Here is an 18,028-nt window from a genome sequence, read left to right as displayed (position 1 = left end):
GGGGCTTATATATATGTTTTGACAATATTTATTTATTTACTGTTAATCTATTAGCATAACTTGTTCTTCAAATAGCCATTTAGATGACTGGGGGATGAATGAATGTGACTGATGCCTGGGTCTTCTAGGTTCTTATTTGTCTGCAGTGTTTATCTCCTGACATCAGACGGCTCACCGTGCACCTTTCATCCTCGCTGAAGCTGTTCAGCCTGGGATGAGCGTCTTCCTACTCACATCTGTATCTTTGCAAGAGTTTAATTTCTTAGGACGTGGTGCAGTAGTGGGTGGACAGTAAAAAAATGGGCAGGTGTCTGTTTGTAGGCAACAGAAACTGCAGCAAGCTCAGGCAGCACCGGGAAACCACATTTAACTTCCAAATAACAAACGATTGCGTATTTTTCGTGACGGGCGGCAACCCTAGTCTATACTATAAGGATCTAATCAAGATTAGAGCCTAAAGATGTTCTATTTGCAAAACAGAAAGGTCATGTAATGTTAGCTAGCAAACAAATTGACTAATGCTATCCTAGTCTATTAATTAACAGCTAGAAAAGACAAAGACATGTACCTGTGTTCAATGTTCAATGAAGAATTTGTAGCCTTTGTCCAGTTGTGAACGTGTTGTTCGTGAAAACTTGTCTGCATGTCATAATATATCCTCAAACCGTATTAGACTGTGTAAACTCTATGGCCATAGACATATAGCCAAAGGCGCAGGCATGCACAATCGATCTGCACATGGATCCTGCTCCTTCCTGTTTATTGACCAATAGTAGAGGAGCTGGAGCAAGAAGACAACCCTCCTCATTTGCATAATGAGGCAGAAATGCATACGGAAAAGGAAAAAGAGCAAACAGAAATACATGTGGTAAAGGAAAAGCGGACGAGGAAATGTAAAAAGAACAAAGGCTTGTATAAGGAAAAGGCAAAACAAATATATACATTTCCTGATGAAAATGCATGTATAAGGAAAAGGAAAAACAAGATATATACACTATATATATATTTCTGCTTTTATTTCTGCACTGTAAAAAGGGATTTGGGGTTTTAGTCAGCTGGACTCATGTATTTATGCTGAGTGAACTCAGTGCCCATTACAACTAACGAAGATGAGTTACAACAACTTCAACTTGAAAAAATACTTAAAAACTCAAAATCATCAGTTCAGTTAACTAAAGAAATCGCGTTAGGATTCGTATTTTATGTAATACGCATGCGCCCTTAATATGACGTCATGGTCACATGATGCTCACAGTCGCGGGTCACATTTGAAATTTAGCGAAGAACCTGGCAGCCATGTTGGTTAAGAAGTGGACTGTACGTTATTATCAAGTAAGTATTTCTAGCTTTTTTTATTCCGAAGCATTAAACATCCATACTCTGCCTCAGTCAGTCACCGCAACTTTTAATGCATATTTCATGTTTAGTTCGTTGTGGCTTTAGGCAGTACAAGTTTGCTCGCTGGTTAGCTAGCTTGCAAAACCTGTTGATTTAACGTCAGATTTGATTAAATCTGCGGCGGTTAGTTTTGGTGAGCGGATATAGTCTTTATTCTAAATATTTCCCTTCTTGATATTTAGCTGTCTCGGATGCATGCACAAACCGTTGCAGCTCCACCTCCCTCTGCAGAAAGGGTTTCTGCATTTTGCACTGAACAAACAAAAACGGCTGTCGGCGATTTGACGAGAACGCGCGCACATGCACACGCCTGTCTGTACTGATGACTGAAGTTCTGTAATGTGATGTTAAAATTATATTAGTGTGCATGCTGTAAAGGTTGCTGCATGTCTTTTAGAATGGGCCCACCATCATCATCATCATCATCTTAACGTCCTCTCCTCCTCCTGTCTGCTGTCAGCGGCAGGAGGAGGAGTTTTCTCCATCATGGCTTTGAAACTTAAATTCAGTTCTGTGAGATACAGAAATTGGGTAACACTGTATATAACCACGGTTAATAATTGGTGAATTGATAGTTTTACTTTTCATAAATGATATTATTATTATTGATATTAAATAGGAGTACTAATATTAATAATGTAATTACTTTGTTTCTCATTAAGTCATTTTGTGACACAAACTATATGTTATATAGTATATATAATAAAATACACACATCATTGTATCATATTTCATAAGGCATGACAATCAGCTCTGACAGTATAATTTATAAAAATCAAATTATGGCAGCACTAATTACTGGTTCAAAGAAGGTGCTAATTATTTAATTAATTCAATGTAAAAAAAAAAATAATACATTAGCTAAAGTTTGTGTATTAAGTTATCAAAGTGTTACAGTGTTACAGATTGTTTGATCATCTCTTTCTCTTTGTGCAGTTGCAGTTTTTTAGAAGCCAAGCTGCAGTCAACACACAGAAGCAAAAGGTATTGCTAAATTTTAATGTATTTGATTTTTCTATTCATTCATATTAATTTTACTACAGTTAAATCATCATTAAAATCAGTTCACTTAACATTATTAATTTTTTTTCTGTTTTTGCAGTGTTATCAGTTGTCATTCAGTGTAGTTTCTAATAAACTGAAGTGTCTCCATATCTAAATACATTAAAACCTGGAAAACAGTTTTTTTTTCTTCTTAGTAAAAAATGATTTTACGCTTCAATGCAGGCTGTGCAGTGCAGTCAATGAGGTGTTCTTGCAAGTGTTGTATTTAGAGTACTTTGACTGGGTGAGGACTATTTGTTAATTATGCATTTTTTGAATGTTTGCTAGACATCTTGCTGTAATGTCACCTAACATGGACTAAAATGAAAATATTGTACTAAAATTATGTAATGTCACCTCTTCATATAGGTCCTCATGTAATTCACAAGGCTGATGGACCTCAGTTCATTCTATGAGCATCTGGACAGCTGTCTATTCAGTGGTTCAGGTCAAATGAGGGGGTTAAAGAAATTACATCCATACTGGAACGTCTTCACAAGGATGTGAGTACATTTCTTTACTTTGAAATTTTTTCAGTGCAATAGAGACTTGAGACTACAGACTTGCCAGTATACTCAGTGTTTGTCACAAGCACAGATAAATGGGGAGGATTGCATCAGGAAGAATATCCGGTGTAAAATCTTTGCCAAATCATACATGTAGATCAGCAAGAATGAGAATTCTATATGGCATCAGCTGGGGTTGTCTTATGCAGAGATGTAGCAGCTACAGATAAAGCTGAAGAGCCATACCATGAAGGTATGGGAAAGAGTTGTAGAAGAGAGGTGACGGTCAGTGAGCAGCAGGATGGTTTCATGCAGAAAATGAGCGCAACAGTAGAAAGCCAGTAGAAGAGTGAAGGGGGAGGTTTACAAGATGGTAGTGAGACCTGCTGTGTTGGATGGTTTGGAGACGGTGGTTCTGGCAAAAAGACAGGAGGCAGAGCTGGAGGTGTGTTCAGCTCTCCATTGGGAGTGACCAGGATGTAGAGGATCAGAAATAGTAACATCAGAGGGAAACAACTTAGTCTCCAAACTGCTTAAACTGAGCAGATTAGAGAGGCAAGGCTGAGATGGTTTGGACATATGCAGAGAAAAGATAGTGGATATACTGGACAAAGGAAGCTGAAGATGGAGCTGCAAGGCAGGAGGAAGACCTCAGAAGACTCATGGAATGAGGACATGCAGAGGGTTGGCATGGCAGACGAGGATGCTCGGGATAGGGTGGCATGGAGGCAGATGATCCACTGTGGTGACCACTAAACGAAGCAGCTGAAAGAAGGAGAATGTATCAATAGGGATAAGGCAGGAGGAGGAAAGATGGAAATGAAAGGAGTGAAGCGGATGGGAATTAGGAGAGCGGGTGAACCTAAATACTAAAAAGGTAGATTTAATGTTGCCAAGTCCCTTCTCTGATCTACTTGTGTTAATCATGTAATGCTTCCTTGATTTATTTTTTCTTTTACATTTATTATTAGTTTGTATATAAAAATATTTTTTATTAAATAAATATTGTCTTGTAAAGTTCAAGCATCACAGTGTGGAACCAAAATGTGTACTTGAAATCACTTGTGGACTGATGGGCTCATATAATTCTGATGGCAGCTGTATGCTCTGTTGGCAGGCATCGAATCAAAGACAGTTGGGCAGCAGCATTGCAGAGCCTACCAGGGTACGTGAGGAAGAATCCTGCATTCCTGAAGATGTGTGAGGTAAGAGTTTATCATTTAAAATCAGACAAAAAACAAAACTAGTTCACAGTGAGCAGGGTAACACTTGTGCCCCCTGGATGCTGAATGATATGACAAAGGATTACATAAGCACTGACACCTTTGTTTTGTTTTTCATGAAGCCTACAGATCCTGAAGACAACATCAAGGGAATGATCACTGGAATATTTTATTGGTTGAAGATGAGAGGGAACCTCTTCCAGCTTCCTACAACGATGTCGACATTGTAATCGAGGAAAAACTCGTCATCCGTCACCTGCGTGATGCCCCCAATGCTTTTGTGAACCTGATGGGACTGCTGAACATTCTGAACCTTGAATGTCCAAAAGACTTGAAGTACACTTTTGAGGTAATCCAGCACCTTTTTATGGGAGTGTACTGCAGGAGTCCACTCTGAAGAATAAATTGCTCAGGGATGGGAAGATGTTTCTGCACTTGTCGTAAAGTTACTGTACTCGTGATGTTGTCCTTTGGTGCCAACATCACTGAAGAGCTTTATAAATCTACTGCTACTACATACTGCAGTTTATTTTATATTCTGTGTGCTCTCAGGAATAACTGTCTTTGAGACATTTGAATTTAAGAATTTTGAACAAGTCTCTTGTTGACATTAATGCAATAAAATTCTTGACTGAAATACATCTTGAGATATTTTTGTGTGCATTATGATTATGTTTAAGATGGATTTGTTCATTGTTGAATTATAGTAGTTTTGTAGGTATTAGTTTTCTCATTGAAATAAGCTTTTCCAAAACTTAAACTGTAAAAACGAATTTGTTGACTCAACTTGACTTAGTCAAGTAAACTTGTTGCTTTGACTCAGTTAAGTTTTGAAAATGTAAAGCTTCAAGTGAACGACACTGAAATAAATGAGTTGATCCAACATGCTGTTTGTTGACTTAACTTTTCATATATATTAATTTGGACTAAAAATGATTAGTTAGTTGAACTAAAAGCATGTAATCTGAACTCAGTTTATTGAGTTCAGATTACATGCTTTTAGTTCAACTAACTAATCATTTTTAATCTAAATTACTTAACTTTTTATATAAAGTCAACAAACTGCATGTTGGATCAACTCATTTATTTAAGTGTAGTTTACTTGAAGCTTTACATTTTCAAAACTTAACTGAGTCAAAGCAACAAGTTTACTTGACTGAGTCAAGTTGAGTCAACAAATTAGTTTTTACAGTGTGATTATGTCAGTTTTGGTCCTCCATAGGGACCGGCCTGCTTTATTTGTACAGTACCTGACTGATGACTTTATTCCTTAACTTGTACATGTACATGTACATGTTTATGGGTTAATTAGCACTGAAGACTGATTTTAACCCTTGTTATCTGGTTCACTTGTATTGACACTAAACAGAGAAATTTAATTCATTTAACCTGCAGCCTTGCTGGAGTTTTGGTTGCATAAAGCTGCTCAGCTGATGAATATGAATGAGTGTCACTGAGGACGGTCTAATTGTTTAACCCACCTTATATTTTCCTTAATAGATAAAATATAAAACTTGCTAAGGTTACACATTTATTATCTTGTGTTAAGTATTCAGATGTAACTTCACAGGGACAAACTGAAGTGACAATAACTGAAGATATGAAAATGTAACAAAATCTACTTTTGCACCTGTGATATGAGACATCTTTCATTTCAGAATCATTTAATGTGTGAGAAACAGTTCACCTCTGCAACTGTGATCCCATAATAAGATTTTAACAAGTGAAATTAAAATGATTTATCTTTCAAATTTAGCATAATTTACAGTTCTGCCCGACCCGTAAATCCTGTGGAGCCAGAACAGTGCCACTAAAAAACGAAACCAAAAAATGAACTGAAACTGAAAAATTAAACATCCTCATTGAAATAAATGAAGTTGAAAAAGTTTTTTAACACACAAAAAAGTTTCATTGAAAATAACATAAAAACCTTTAAAATCACAGCTTTAAGCAAAAAAAAAAAAAAAAAAGAAAAAAGTTAACACTATCTGTTTTTTCATTGACTTTTTTTTTTTACTCTGCTTTAACTTTTTTCGCTTACACTTTTTCTTTTCGCTTTCAATCCTCTGTCACTCTTTTGGCGTGGAGGGGAGTGGGTAAGAGGCGGGGCTAGAGGGTCCGCAAACCAGATGTAATTTTGCATCCCGCTCTGCTGGTCAGGAAGTGGCTGGGAAACTGTAGGCTGACCCTCCTTCAGAGCAGAGGAAACACTAAGACTACCTCTGCTTCAGGGCGATTCTAAACTTTCACATTTCCAAAGATCCGAGTTCAGATGAGCTGATTCCAGACGAAGAGACAGAAACCAGGTGAGCTTTACTTCTGCTTTCAGTCAAAGCCGTCATAGCCGACATAACAGGACACTGAATGATGGTAAAAATCGCTCAAAAAAGCGATGAACGACTGAAAAAGCAATTTCTGGTGTTTTTGTTCTTCCTTCTTGTGGCGAATAATTACTGTGAATGCTGTTAAGCATTCACAGTATTGTTGTATTCTTTATTATTTTTACAGTTCAAAAATTATTTTGATAGGAGTTAGGGGCTCGACACACGGGGAGCGACGTCGCTCGCTCTCCATTCATTTCCTATGGAGCTTGTGCGATGAGGCGACAATCGCTTGCCCTCCTCCAGCTAAGCGACCGGCGACGTTCGTGCATGTGAAATTTCGAGCTCGTACACGTAGACGTGCACACGCGACCAGGCGACGCGACACAACAAAGTTGGAAAATGTTGTGCCGCGTGGCACTAAACCAATCAGCAAGAGTTTCATTGACTGACCAATGAGCGAAGAGTATGCTACACGCTGCAGTCTGCAACCACTTTCAGCAGGAAGGAAAGCATCGTTTTAGCTGTGTTTGACTTTCCTATATTATATGACACTCCACGCAGTGATTATCGAGTTAAACATAAAAGGCAGCCATATGAGAACGTGTTGGTGCAAGACTAACGTTAAACAGACGGATAGAGAGGACTTTTGTGCTAATATAGGATGAATGCGTCTTTTTCTTTTGTAGAGGAGCCTTAACAGCAAGATTTCTGTCAGTTCCAATAATATCTTCAGACTCCTCATCTTTATTGCCGTGTCTGACACGGACTGCTTTTAAAATGTCTAAATCCCTCCAGTTTCATAACCAATCACATTTCTTGGAGACGAGTGACGTAAGAGCGCGATTCGCAAAGCTGCCGTCGCTATCGTGTCCCGTGTGTTCGGTTTCACCCCAGTGGCGATGCGACCCATTCGTCGCTGTCGTTTGTCGCTCCCCGTGTGTCGAGCCCATTACGGTTTTTGATTTATAAGCATTTGTTCGGGAGGTGCGCCGCGGCAAATTCAACAGGGCTTTGCAGCAAAGTGCTTGTTTTGGCCGGAAAATGTGAGCAGGGCACAGCCAGCCTGATTGGCTCTTAATACTTTAAACTGATTGGGGGATTTGTCTTCTGCATGCAAGCTGGTCAACGTTGAGCTGTTTGTTCTTCTTTAAAAACTTCAGCACCGTTTATGCTACAGAAACAATTCTGGTATCAAAACGTTCAGCTTCTTCTGCAGATTTATGCTATTCTTTTTTTTTTTTGCTTATAACTTTTATGGTTTTTGAAATATTCAGCTTTTTATTATTTTTTTTTACCCTATTCAAATGAATGAGGAGAGCTTCAAATACTCTTCAAATTCATTCAGCAAATAAAGTTTAAAGCTGTTTGAAGCATTTCTTGGCATTTCAGCTGCAATCTTTCAGCATGCAGCATTCACAGTGCATTTTCTTCAGGAAATGCTTTTTCTAGTTACTGACTGAAATTAAAATATGACTCTGAGACAAGAAAAGAGGAAACAGACATTTCCTGGTCTGTCAAACAAAATTACGATACAGTGACAAAAACAAAGTGAAAGGAATAAATAACCTCATGTATGTCTTTAAAGGCTGTCTGAGTTAATACGAGGACAGACTGCAGTCACTGTCCAGGAGATGTTCCCCTTAAAAAAGTTAGATTTTTGGAGTCAGAGGAACTTTCACTTTAGTTAAAAATGACAGTTTTACGTGGCCACACCTGGAGGTAAATTAATTATGACGCTGCTCCCCGTTTCCTCCATCGCCACCGTCTGCAGAGCCCTCCAGTGGTAATGGTTACCATTGAAGGGCTCTGCTCGGCTCCAGCTCCAGCTGCTCCAGCTCCAGGTTTCTATCATAATGGCATTTCTGTGCAGGTGTAATAAAGAATCTTATGAGGTTTTTCCATCCAAATTCTTGCCATTGTAGTGATTTATTATATGTCCACTGATATTTCCATATTTTTGTCCATTCTTCCTCAGTTATTGTTAAGTTGCCCTCTCTCTCCCACCTTGCTTTAATATAAAGGGTCGAACTGTTTTTAAGAGCTAGTAGGTTTTTATAGATAAGTGAAATAGTTTTCTTCTTGGTTTTTGAATTATAGGCTTTAATAAAAATTTCAATTAGATTTATATTTTTATCATTTATCATTTTGGATTTAACAAAATTTCTCATTTGTAAGTATCGGTAGAAATCCTGCTTATCCAGGTGATATTCTTTCTTAAGTGTTTCAAAATCACTTAAAGTCTCGTTTTTCATTATTGTACAGAGAGCAGTAATCCCTTTGGATGCCCAATCCTTAAACCTGGTGTCGAGTTTGTTTGGTGGGAAGTCTGAGTCATATGCGATCATTTCAGGATTGTAATATCCTTCTCTAGTGTGTTTTCTTTTATGATGGTTTTCCATGCTCTAAGGGTTGTTTTCATCCATTGGTTGTCTATATTATTAATAAAATTTTGTAAGTTTGCATCAGCCAGTGCCGCCTGTATGGGGGTGGATGTCACTTTTGTTTCAGTGTTTTTCCATTGAGCCTTATATTTTGGGTCACACCAACATATCAGTGCTCTTGCTTGTGCAGCTAAGTAATAGTCTCTAAGGGATGGTAGTCCCCAACCCCCCTTTTCCTTTTCCAGTTGTAAAGTCTTGTATACAATTCTGGGTCTTTTACCCTGCCAGATATATCTTGAGAGCAACTTGTCCCATTCGTTAAAAAAATTCTGGTTAATTTCAATAGGTAGAGTTTGAAATAAATATAGCAGTCTGGGCAGTATGTTCATTTTAATTGAGTTAATTCTGGAACTGAAACTTAGAAAGGGGGTAAGGTTCCATCTTGTAATATCCTCTTTAATTCTTTTTTCTATGGGAATAAAATTATATTCAAAAGTTTTTGGAGGTCTTTTGGTATGATAATGCCCAGATATCTGAAATGTTCAGTGTTCCAGGCAAAGGAATATGCATTTTGGATTTCCTGTGGTGGGTTATAATTATAAGAAAGTAGCTGGGTTTTATTAATATTAATTTTTTATCCTGATAGTTGACCAAATCGTTCAAATGATTGCAGTAGGACTGGTAAAGAATAGGTTGGTTGTTCTACATATATTAATATGTCACCTGTGTAACATGCCAATTTGTGTTCCATCCCTCTAATATTTATTCCTTTAATACCCTTATTTTGTCTAATCGATTGGGCTAATGGCTGACAGTTTTATGTGGCCTACACCTGGAGGTAAATTACTTATGACGCTGCTCTCCGTTGCCTCCATCGCCACCGTCTGCAGGGACCTCCAGTGGTAATGGTTACCATTGAAGGGCTCTGCTCAGCTCCAGCTGCTGCTTCTCCCTGGACGTTTACTGCCTTCATGCCGGACCCCAGATCCAGAAGCCCACACTTTGTTTTGTATTACGTGTATATACTAGGTATTACGGAAAAATACGACAAACTTACTAAAACTTCATTAAAGATTAAGGTTTCAAAGGGTGTGTACAGCCATTATAAGTAATCTTGCTGTTTTCACAGATTAATTTCCCTTAAGATGAAGAGTATACACCCTCAGTGTCACTCAGTCTGATTTTGGTTTTCAAAGTAAAAGCCCTCTGAAGCGTCACATTGGAGCTGTTTATCATCTGAATTCAGAATGCCATTATAAGGAACTCTTCTGTTTCCACAGTTCACTTTAGATCATTTTGTATTAGAAAATTAAAGTCTTTTGATATCTCCAAAATGAAAGCCTTCAAAAGCCTTCAGGTTGGGACCAGGAAGAACTGAGGAGGCTCGAACACAACCTAAGGTTAAAGGTAAGGAAATGCAAAGACTAGGAGAAGAGGAAGCTGGTGGCCACACTTAAAAAAAACAGTGTGTAAAGCAAAAAAGCCTGAGGGATGTGTGGAGTGAGATGAAGATAATCAGTGGGTGTGAGGTGACAGACAGCAGCCTGCAGAGAGCAAATGAGCTGAATAATTTCTCCTACAGGTTTAGTTTACAGCCTTCTAGTGCCTCCTCCACCTCACGCCCTGGCCTCCAAACACCATCACTGCCTTCAGTGATTTTGCAACTACTTGCATTACCCTGGATCCACAGGAGAGGGTCTGATAGTTGAAGGTTCTGCTTCCTATTCTGGAAACCTTTGGAAACACAAACCTGTTCTCTTGGACAGAGTTTTGCACAGTTGTTTTTTTTTTTTTTTTTTTTTTATTAATCTGCAAGAAATTAATTTCATTCCATCTTTGCAATAATCTTAATTATATTTCTCACTTTGTAAGAGACAGTCTGACATGTCCTCTGTTCTACATAGAAACAGTGTCGATATCCGTCCTCCTACAGTTCAGTTTTTGCCGTCGTACCACAACCAGTTTTGATCAAGGAGATAATGTCATAATTATCAGATAATGTCAGATAATGTCATAATAATAATTTCAGCCATGTTTGCTGGGTTGCTGTTTGTGCATGCTGAGCTTTGCACAGAGGAACAGAAGCAGACTTTCTGCAACCTGCTTTTCAGCTGTGTTTAGGTCAGAGGAGCTTATGCTGCAGCTACGCGTCTATCATCCATCTGTCCATCCACAACTCACAGGAATCGCTCCTCCTCCTAAAGTATTGGTAAAATTGAACACAGTGATCACCTGATGGTTTCCACCCAAACTTTGCTCAAAGTCAAGGTCATATTTGTTGTTTTACAGGCAATAACTTGTGAATTTGATGGATTTGAGTCAGATGAAGTACTGCACTGTTGATGCTCTGGTTTGAAGTTTGACACTAAAGACATCATGAGAAGGAAAAACCCGCTGAGCTACTCTGTGCTCACTGCTGATCCCCTCATTTTTAGACTAGGTTTAAGGTGGTTGTTTGTCATTTGAGTGATAGAAATGCAACAAAGTTCATGTCAGTAATGTTGTCATGAGTGAAATGCAAAGCAGTCAGTTTGCATCCATCAGATAACAAACAGTAACATCCTGTCCTGCATGTGTGATGAGATTTATTCATTTTCCAGGTGGTAACAATGACGACTAAGAAGCTGCTCATTGAAACACTGAACCAGTTGAGTCCAGAGGACTTTGCTGAGTTCAAGTCAATCATTGAAGTGGATAAAAAGTTCACATTCTTCTCAAAGAGGGAACTGAAAGCAGGAAACACGCAGGATGTAGTGGAGCTGATGGAGGAGACGTACGGGCGAGGGTGTGTGGAGGAGACCAGAAAGGCTTTAATGAAGATGAGCAGAACTGATCTGGTGCAGAGATTATCAGGTATGACCTCAGGAACCAAACGTAAGACAACAAAGAAAGAAATGTGTGAAAATACTGCATAGATATAAGAAAACAGGAAGGACATCAGCTGAGTTCCAGTATTTTAAACAGATCAGAACAAATCCATCCAAATCCATTCATCATGGTTGGAAAGTCTTTAAGCAGCTCTACAGATTATAATTATGTCACTGTTAACCTTCATCCTCCTGACTGGAGTCCATGCAGTCCTCAGTTTATTTCAACTACTTTATATCTTTAGATGACATTAATTACATATCTGATATAAAGCTTTAATTAAAATAATCATTGTTCTATTATGATTGTTTGTGCCAGTAAATTGGGGTCCTCAGGGACTCCAGTTGGTGGTCCATGTATGTTAAATGTGTGGGTAGGATGAGGGTTGATGAGGTTTAAGTGTCACTTTGAGGTGAAATCTTTTGTGTTATAAATGTTCATAAAGCCTGACCATAAAGCAGTTTCTAATCTGACTTTTCCTGTTTCTGTTTTCCTCAGACAAACAGTTTCCTGCACTGAGTCAGAGAGTGAGTAATGTCACATCAGTCGACTTCACACAGTTCAGCTTTGATTGATGAAGACTGGAAATCATCTTCATCTTTAATATAAATGATACACATCAAATTCATGCTGGAGCTGTGTCATGTTGTCATCATTTTCTTTTTTATGTTATTATCAAAAACATTAAGTCAGTAATCACAAGGTTCATTCAAATGACTCTGATCCATAAAATTGGGAATCCTGGTGCCTCACCTGCCTAGAAACAGCAGGTAAGGCACCTGTCCAAACTGAGGTGAAGCACTAAGACCTCAATGAGCCACGGTCACGCAGGTGTTTCCAAACAGCTGCAGTGTTGAATCGTCAGTATCCAGCGTCCCTGTTTCTAAGCAGTAAAGATGTGAGCAGTTAAACCTCCCTCTGTCTGTAAAATCAGGAGACTCACTGCAGGTTTTGCAGCAGTCTTTGAAGGAGTTACAGTCAGGCAGTGAAACAATGTCACAAACCTGTTAATGAAAATTAAATCCTTCAGAAGGAGGAAACAATGAACCACCTTCTGGTTACTAAAGACACAAACTAATGCAAGCAGGTACCCACCAAGCACCAGATGTTCATGGACGTTATTTTCTGCTCTAAATCTGGTCGACCCCTCATGGCCTTTAAAGAGACGCCCTTTATGTCTGAGTTTGGGTCAAAGGTCATCGTTTTACAAAGACTTGAATTGAACCTAATTTCAGCTTTGGATTTATGTTTAACAAACTGAACAATTTGTGTTAATTAAAGATCAAACAGACCTTTGAATTGTACACAGCTGTCATTTGACCTCTGATTTTACCAGGTAGAAACGATGGAGTCTCTTATTGAGCTGCTTTTGGAAACACTGGCTCATCTGAGTGACAGTGAGTTCGAGGACCTCAAAGAGATCCTCAGGAGTAACCATGACTTCTTCCAACCGAGGGAGACAGAGGAGTCAGACCTGCAGGACACAGTGTTTTCCATGGTGCCGACTTATGGCCAACAGTCATTGACGATGATCATGGAGGTGTTACAGGATATCAGGAGGAGTGATCTGGCTCAGAGGATGTCAGACTGCAGCTCAGAACCTAAAAGTAAGATAATACAGACAAAACATGTTAAAATCATTAAAATGCTTCAGTTCATTTTATAAACAGATTTACAGTGAGGGAAAAAACATATATTGTAAATAAAGCTCTATCAGCTGTTGTCAGTCACTTATTTCTATTTTTTTTTTGTCTTTTCCTCAGGAAAACATCTGGATGAACATCTGTCTGCAGTGATCCACAAAGTGAGTAACGTCTCATCTGTGTGACTCTGCAGAGCTCAGCTTTTATTCAATAAGCTGCAGGATGAAAATCATAGTTTCATCATTTAGATTGGACTGAGTTTAGATTCAAAATATTTACTAAGTGAAAAAGTGTGTTTTTCAAAATAAAAGACTGATGAGGTAGTAAAAGCTAACAGAGTGGCTCAGCTGACCTTCAGAGGATTCAGGGATCCTTTATTGTCCTTCACGTCACATTTACATGCAGGAGAACAAAATTCTGTCCTCAGGTCCTCGTGTTGCTCTTGTAACAGTCACGACAGTTCAAATAATATTAAAGAAGAATAAATATGAATATAAAGAAATAATAAATACAAAAATAAAACACAATATAAAACAGACACTTTAAGATGTAGAATAAAGCTGTAGTGACACATGTGGTGCCACAGCAGTGACTTGTGTGACTGACAGCAGCAACAGCAGCATGAATGTGAGCAAGGACTGATGGAGGAAGAGCAGTACAGCTACACAGCCCCACCAGAGTTCAGCAGTCTTACAGCTTCAGGGAAGAAGCTGTTCCTCAGTCTGCTGGTCCTGCTCTTGATGCTCCTCAGCCTCCTGCCTGAGAGGAAAAGTGTGTGTGCTGGGTGTGTGTGGTCCTTCATGATGCAGGTGGCCCTTTTTTCCTGCATGTGGAGGTGTAAATGTCTGTGGTGTCTGGATATTCAGTGTCTAAAACAGCTGCAAAAACATAAATCTTTAATTCTCTCAGTGAAACAACAAATTTTCTTTGTTTACTTTGAAATTTCCAGGTTGCAACAATGGCAGCTGTTAAAGAGCTGCTTTTGGAAACACTGAAGGATTTGAGTGAACAGGAACTCAAAGACTTCAGGAGGTTTCTGAAGTTCACGTGCTTCAAGATGGACCTGCCACAAATACAGACATATATAAACATAGCAGAAGAACTAGTGGATCAGATGATGTATAAACTTGGTCATCAGTCTGTGGAGGTGATCATGGAGGTTTTAACAGACATGAAGAGAACTGATCTGGTGCAGAGGCTGTCAGAGAGCAGCTCAGGACTCAAAGGTAAGATAAAGTCATCTGTCAGAGTGATCTGTAATAATGTCAATGAATATGGTGTGATTATTCTTAACTGTGTGTAGAAGAATTTAAACCATAATATTCCAGCTGACACTGAAAGAAGAATCCAAAGAGTTGAATCAGTATCTGTGAGGGAAAATCACAACAAGAACTGAATAATATCAAATTTATGATCATCTTCAAATGAAGGAATGTGTTTCCTCTCAGTGTTTTTGGACAGAAGTGGATAAATTAACATGTTCAGGTTTACAAACACAATCAAATTACAAAGATTTTAAATCAAAAATATTCATTTTATTGAATCAGTGACTTTCTTGTGTAAATGTTGTTTTAAAGCTCTTTGAACATCTTTCCTTTGAAAACATTTTTCTTTCTTTGTTTCTGCTTCATTGAATTCTTGCATTTTGAGCTCATTACTATCAGTCTTGTATTGTAAATGGTTCTTTATGTGCAGCTTTGACTGGACTTAAACTCCACTATGGAGACAGACAGACGACCTGTATGAGGTAGATTATTAAAAAGTCTTTGCAGTGATTTCTCTGTGATTGTGTAACTATGGCCTCCTCCTGCCTTCAGTCAGCACAGCTGAGACTGAAATATTAAAGCTTTTTATTGTCAGGACTCAGTGTTACACTCAGGATGAGCTCACATAAAGGACACACACAGTGTGTGTATTATGTAGTTACAGTTTGGATTCAATGTGTTGCAGCTGCAGGAACATCAGCTGAAGGATTTGATGTGGAGGACACAGAGAGAGGTCAGTGCCCTGAAAATCAATACATTTAAACAGTAAAGTCATTGATATAAAATTATTGAGTGAAACTGAACTGGATCATTTCCTCAGAGTTTGATAGTTTTCCATTGATGGCAAATATGACTTTATGTTGACAAGTGTAATGTTATTAATTGAGGTTACAAAGATAATTAGGATTAAATAAAGTGTCAGTTATTAAAAAGGGTCTGATTATTAATGCTGATGTTAAATCAGTCATGAATGAAGCTTTTAATATTTCTTTTCTCTCAGAGAAACACTCTGAGGATGAACGTTGGCCTGCACTGATCCACCAAGTGAGTAACGTCACATCTGTCTGACTTCAAATGATGCAGCTTTCACTGAACAAATGCATGTTAGAAATCTACAATAGAAAACAGATAAAAACTCATTTGATTTGATTTTCAGTGTAAAAGCAGAAATGTCAGAGCTTCAGGCTGTCCAGTGAGGTCGGTCTTCAGTAGATCCAAAAGTCCTGAACTTGTTAACAGAAGCAGAGTAATCAATAATCAGGTGTTTGTGACCATTCTGACAATATGACCAATGACATCATTACCTGATGTGATGGCTGATGGAACTGAAACACATGTACATTTCTAAAGTGTTGATGAATGTAAACAGAAAACCTGAAACCAACTGAGGAATTACACATTTATCTCATGAAGATTTTCTTTGAATTTTGCAGGTAGAAACGATGGAGTCTGTTATTGAGCTGCTTTTGGAAACTCTGGCTGCTCTGAATGACCAGGAGCTCAGAGAGTTCAAGGAGGTCAGGGAAAAAACGCTTGTTCTCAGATTCGACTATGACTCATACGTCACAGGGATACTGCACATGATGGCAGACCTGCAGGACACAGTGTTTGTAATGGTGCAGGCTTACGGCCAACAGTCAGTGAAGAAGACCATGGAGCGTTTAAAGGAGATGAAGAGGACTGATCTGGCTCAGAGGCTGTCAGACTGCAGCTCACTGCCTAGAAGTAAGACAATAAAAACAAAACTCATTAAAATCATAAAACTGTTTTTATGACACATCTCAGAAGCTTCTCAGTAACGTCTTCTTCTTTTATATTATAAATAATAATATTTGTAATACTTTGGGAGAAGGAGAGAAAGTGACTCCTTCATACTGTTTATTATTGCTGAGGAGGTTTAAGTGTCATTTTGCATATTGTCCATTTTTACAAAGTCATATTTCCTGAATAATTGTCAGCCAGCTGTTAAATGTGTTTGTCATGAGTCACTTTTCCCACTTTTGTCCTCAGAGAAACACTCTGTGGATGATCGACGCTCTGCACTGATCCACACAGTGAGTCATGTCACATCTCTGATTCAGTACAAGACAGCAGATGCAGGCTGAAAGTCAGAGTACTGAAGTATCATCTGCTCTCATTTCCATCAATTTCTCATGATTTATGCTGGATGTTTGTGAGAAACTGAAGCTTCCTTCAGTTTGAGTCCTTCAGCAGTAATTTGATCCAACACTAATGTCAGGATGTCTTTACCACTGAGGATGAGCTGAGGAAATGTCAGCATGTACATTTGTCCTGACTGTTCTCTTCAACAGGACAGAGAAATCTGAAAAGATCAACCACTCTGAGATTAAACATTCAACTTTATTGTGCTTAAAATATTTGATAAAGAATTAAAGATCATCTGAAACCTGAAATCATGGAAATAGTGTTGAGTGATATTTTTCAGTTTTTAGCTGCACAGTATGTGAGAAGAACTGCAGCCTGTAAATAAACACGATTCAAAATCATAAAGAGGATCACTGGTTTGTGCTTTCTTCACAGTTCTGATAAACATGCTGTAATCAATATAACAGCCCATGTTTGGCTAAATATATGATTAAACTTCTGACCCATGAATGTACTGACTGTTCCAGATGGCAACAATGGCAGCTGTTAAACATCTGCTTTTAGGAACTCTGAATGATTTGAGCAACGAGGAGTTCAAGAAATTTCAGAGGTTCCTACAGACGATTTTTCCTCAGAAGAATATGTTATATTCCTCATGGAGGTTGGAATCATCATCAGTCAGAGCACAGTTTGTGGATCTGATGGTGAATGAACTTGGTCAGCAGTCTGTGGAGGCGACCAGGAAGGTTTTCTTGTACATGAAGAGGACTGATCTGATACAGAAGTTATCAGAGAGCAGCTCAGGATCCAGAGGTAAGACCAACAAAGCTGCATGAGTGTAAACGCTGTGTCATCAACAATGTAAAATCTCTGAAATCTGAGATCAATAACTGATCTGATTTATTGATTTCATCAGATGACCAATAACTCCTGATTACTGTTGCAGGTTTTTGTGTTGGTGGTGGCATGGTGGTGCAGTGGTTAGCACTGTCACCTCACAGCATGAAGGTTCTGTGTTTAAGCCTCCTGGTTGGCTGGAACCTTTGTGTGTGGAGTTTGCATGTTCTCCCTGTGCCTGCATGCTTTTCCTCAGAGTGATCTGGTTTCCAGTCCAAAGACATGCTGGTTGGGTTTATTGGTGGTTATCAGTTAGCTGTAGGTGTCAATGATTCTGTCTCTCTTTGTTTATTACCCATGATGGACAGGTGTACTGTCTCTCTCCCTGTTACCTCTAAGATAGGCTCCAACTTTCCACCACTTAATTAATTGG

The 18,028-nt window shown here is 38.6% G+C and overlaps 1 protein-coding gene and 1 long non-coding RNA gene across 3 annotated transcripts in view; both read left to right on the top strand.

Moving 5' to 3' along the window:
- Positions 1-1,241: 1,241 nt before the first annotated feature.
- LOC115795119 (uncharacterized) lies at positions 1,242-4,718 on the top strand. Its single transcript, XR_004021227.1, has 5 exons — positions 1,242-1,332; positions 2,335-2,382; positions 2,812-2,945; positions 4,066-4,153; positions 4,294-4,718. It is a non-coding gene; the product is annotated as an uncharacterized LOC115795119 (long non-coding RNA).
- A 1,610-nt stretch (positions 4,719-6,328) lies between these two features.
- Positions 6,329-18,028, top strand: part of LOC115794827 (uncharacterized) — a 39,070-nt gene continuing 27,370 nt past the window's right edge. For both annotated transcript variants that reach the window (XM_030750486.1, XM_030750485.1), the window contains exons 1-11: positions 6,329-6,477; positions 11,477-11,729; positions 12,243-12,271; positions 13,081-13,351; positions 13,508-13,548; positions 14,337-14,613; positions 15,338-15,385; positions 15,653-15,696; positions 16,086-16,377; positions 16,663-16,706; positions 17,286-17,571. In XM_030750486.1, the coding sequence (XP_030606346.1) occupies positions 11,486-11,729; positions 12,243-12,271; positions 13,081-13,351; positions 13,508-13,548; positions 14,337-14,613; positions 15,338-15,385; positions 15,653-15,696; positions 16,086-16,377; positions 16,663-16,706; positions 17,286-17,571 (1,576 nt within the window). In that variant the 5' untranslated portion in view covers positions 6,329-6,477; positions 11,477-11,485. The remainder of the gene's footprint in view (positions 6,478-11,476; positions 11,730-12,242; positions 12,272-13,080; positions 13,352-13,507; positions 13,549-14,336; positions 14,614-15,337; positions 15,386-15,652; positions 15,697-16,085; positions 16,378-16,662; positions 16,707-17,285; positions 17,572-18,028) is intronic.

The sequence above is a fragment of the Archocentrus centrarchus genome, chromosome 16, assembly GCF_007364275.1.
Source record: "Archocentrus centrarchus isolate MPI-CPG fArcCen1 chromosome 16, fArcCen1, whole genome shotgun sequence".
In the NCBI taxonomy this organism is placed as follows: Eukaryota; Metazoa; Chordata; class Actinopteri; order Cichliformes; family Cichlidae; genus Archocentrus; species Archocentrus centrarchus.
This window is presented reverse-complemented; position numbering and strand designations above follow the sequence as displayed.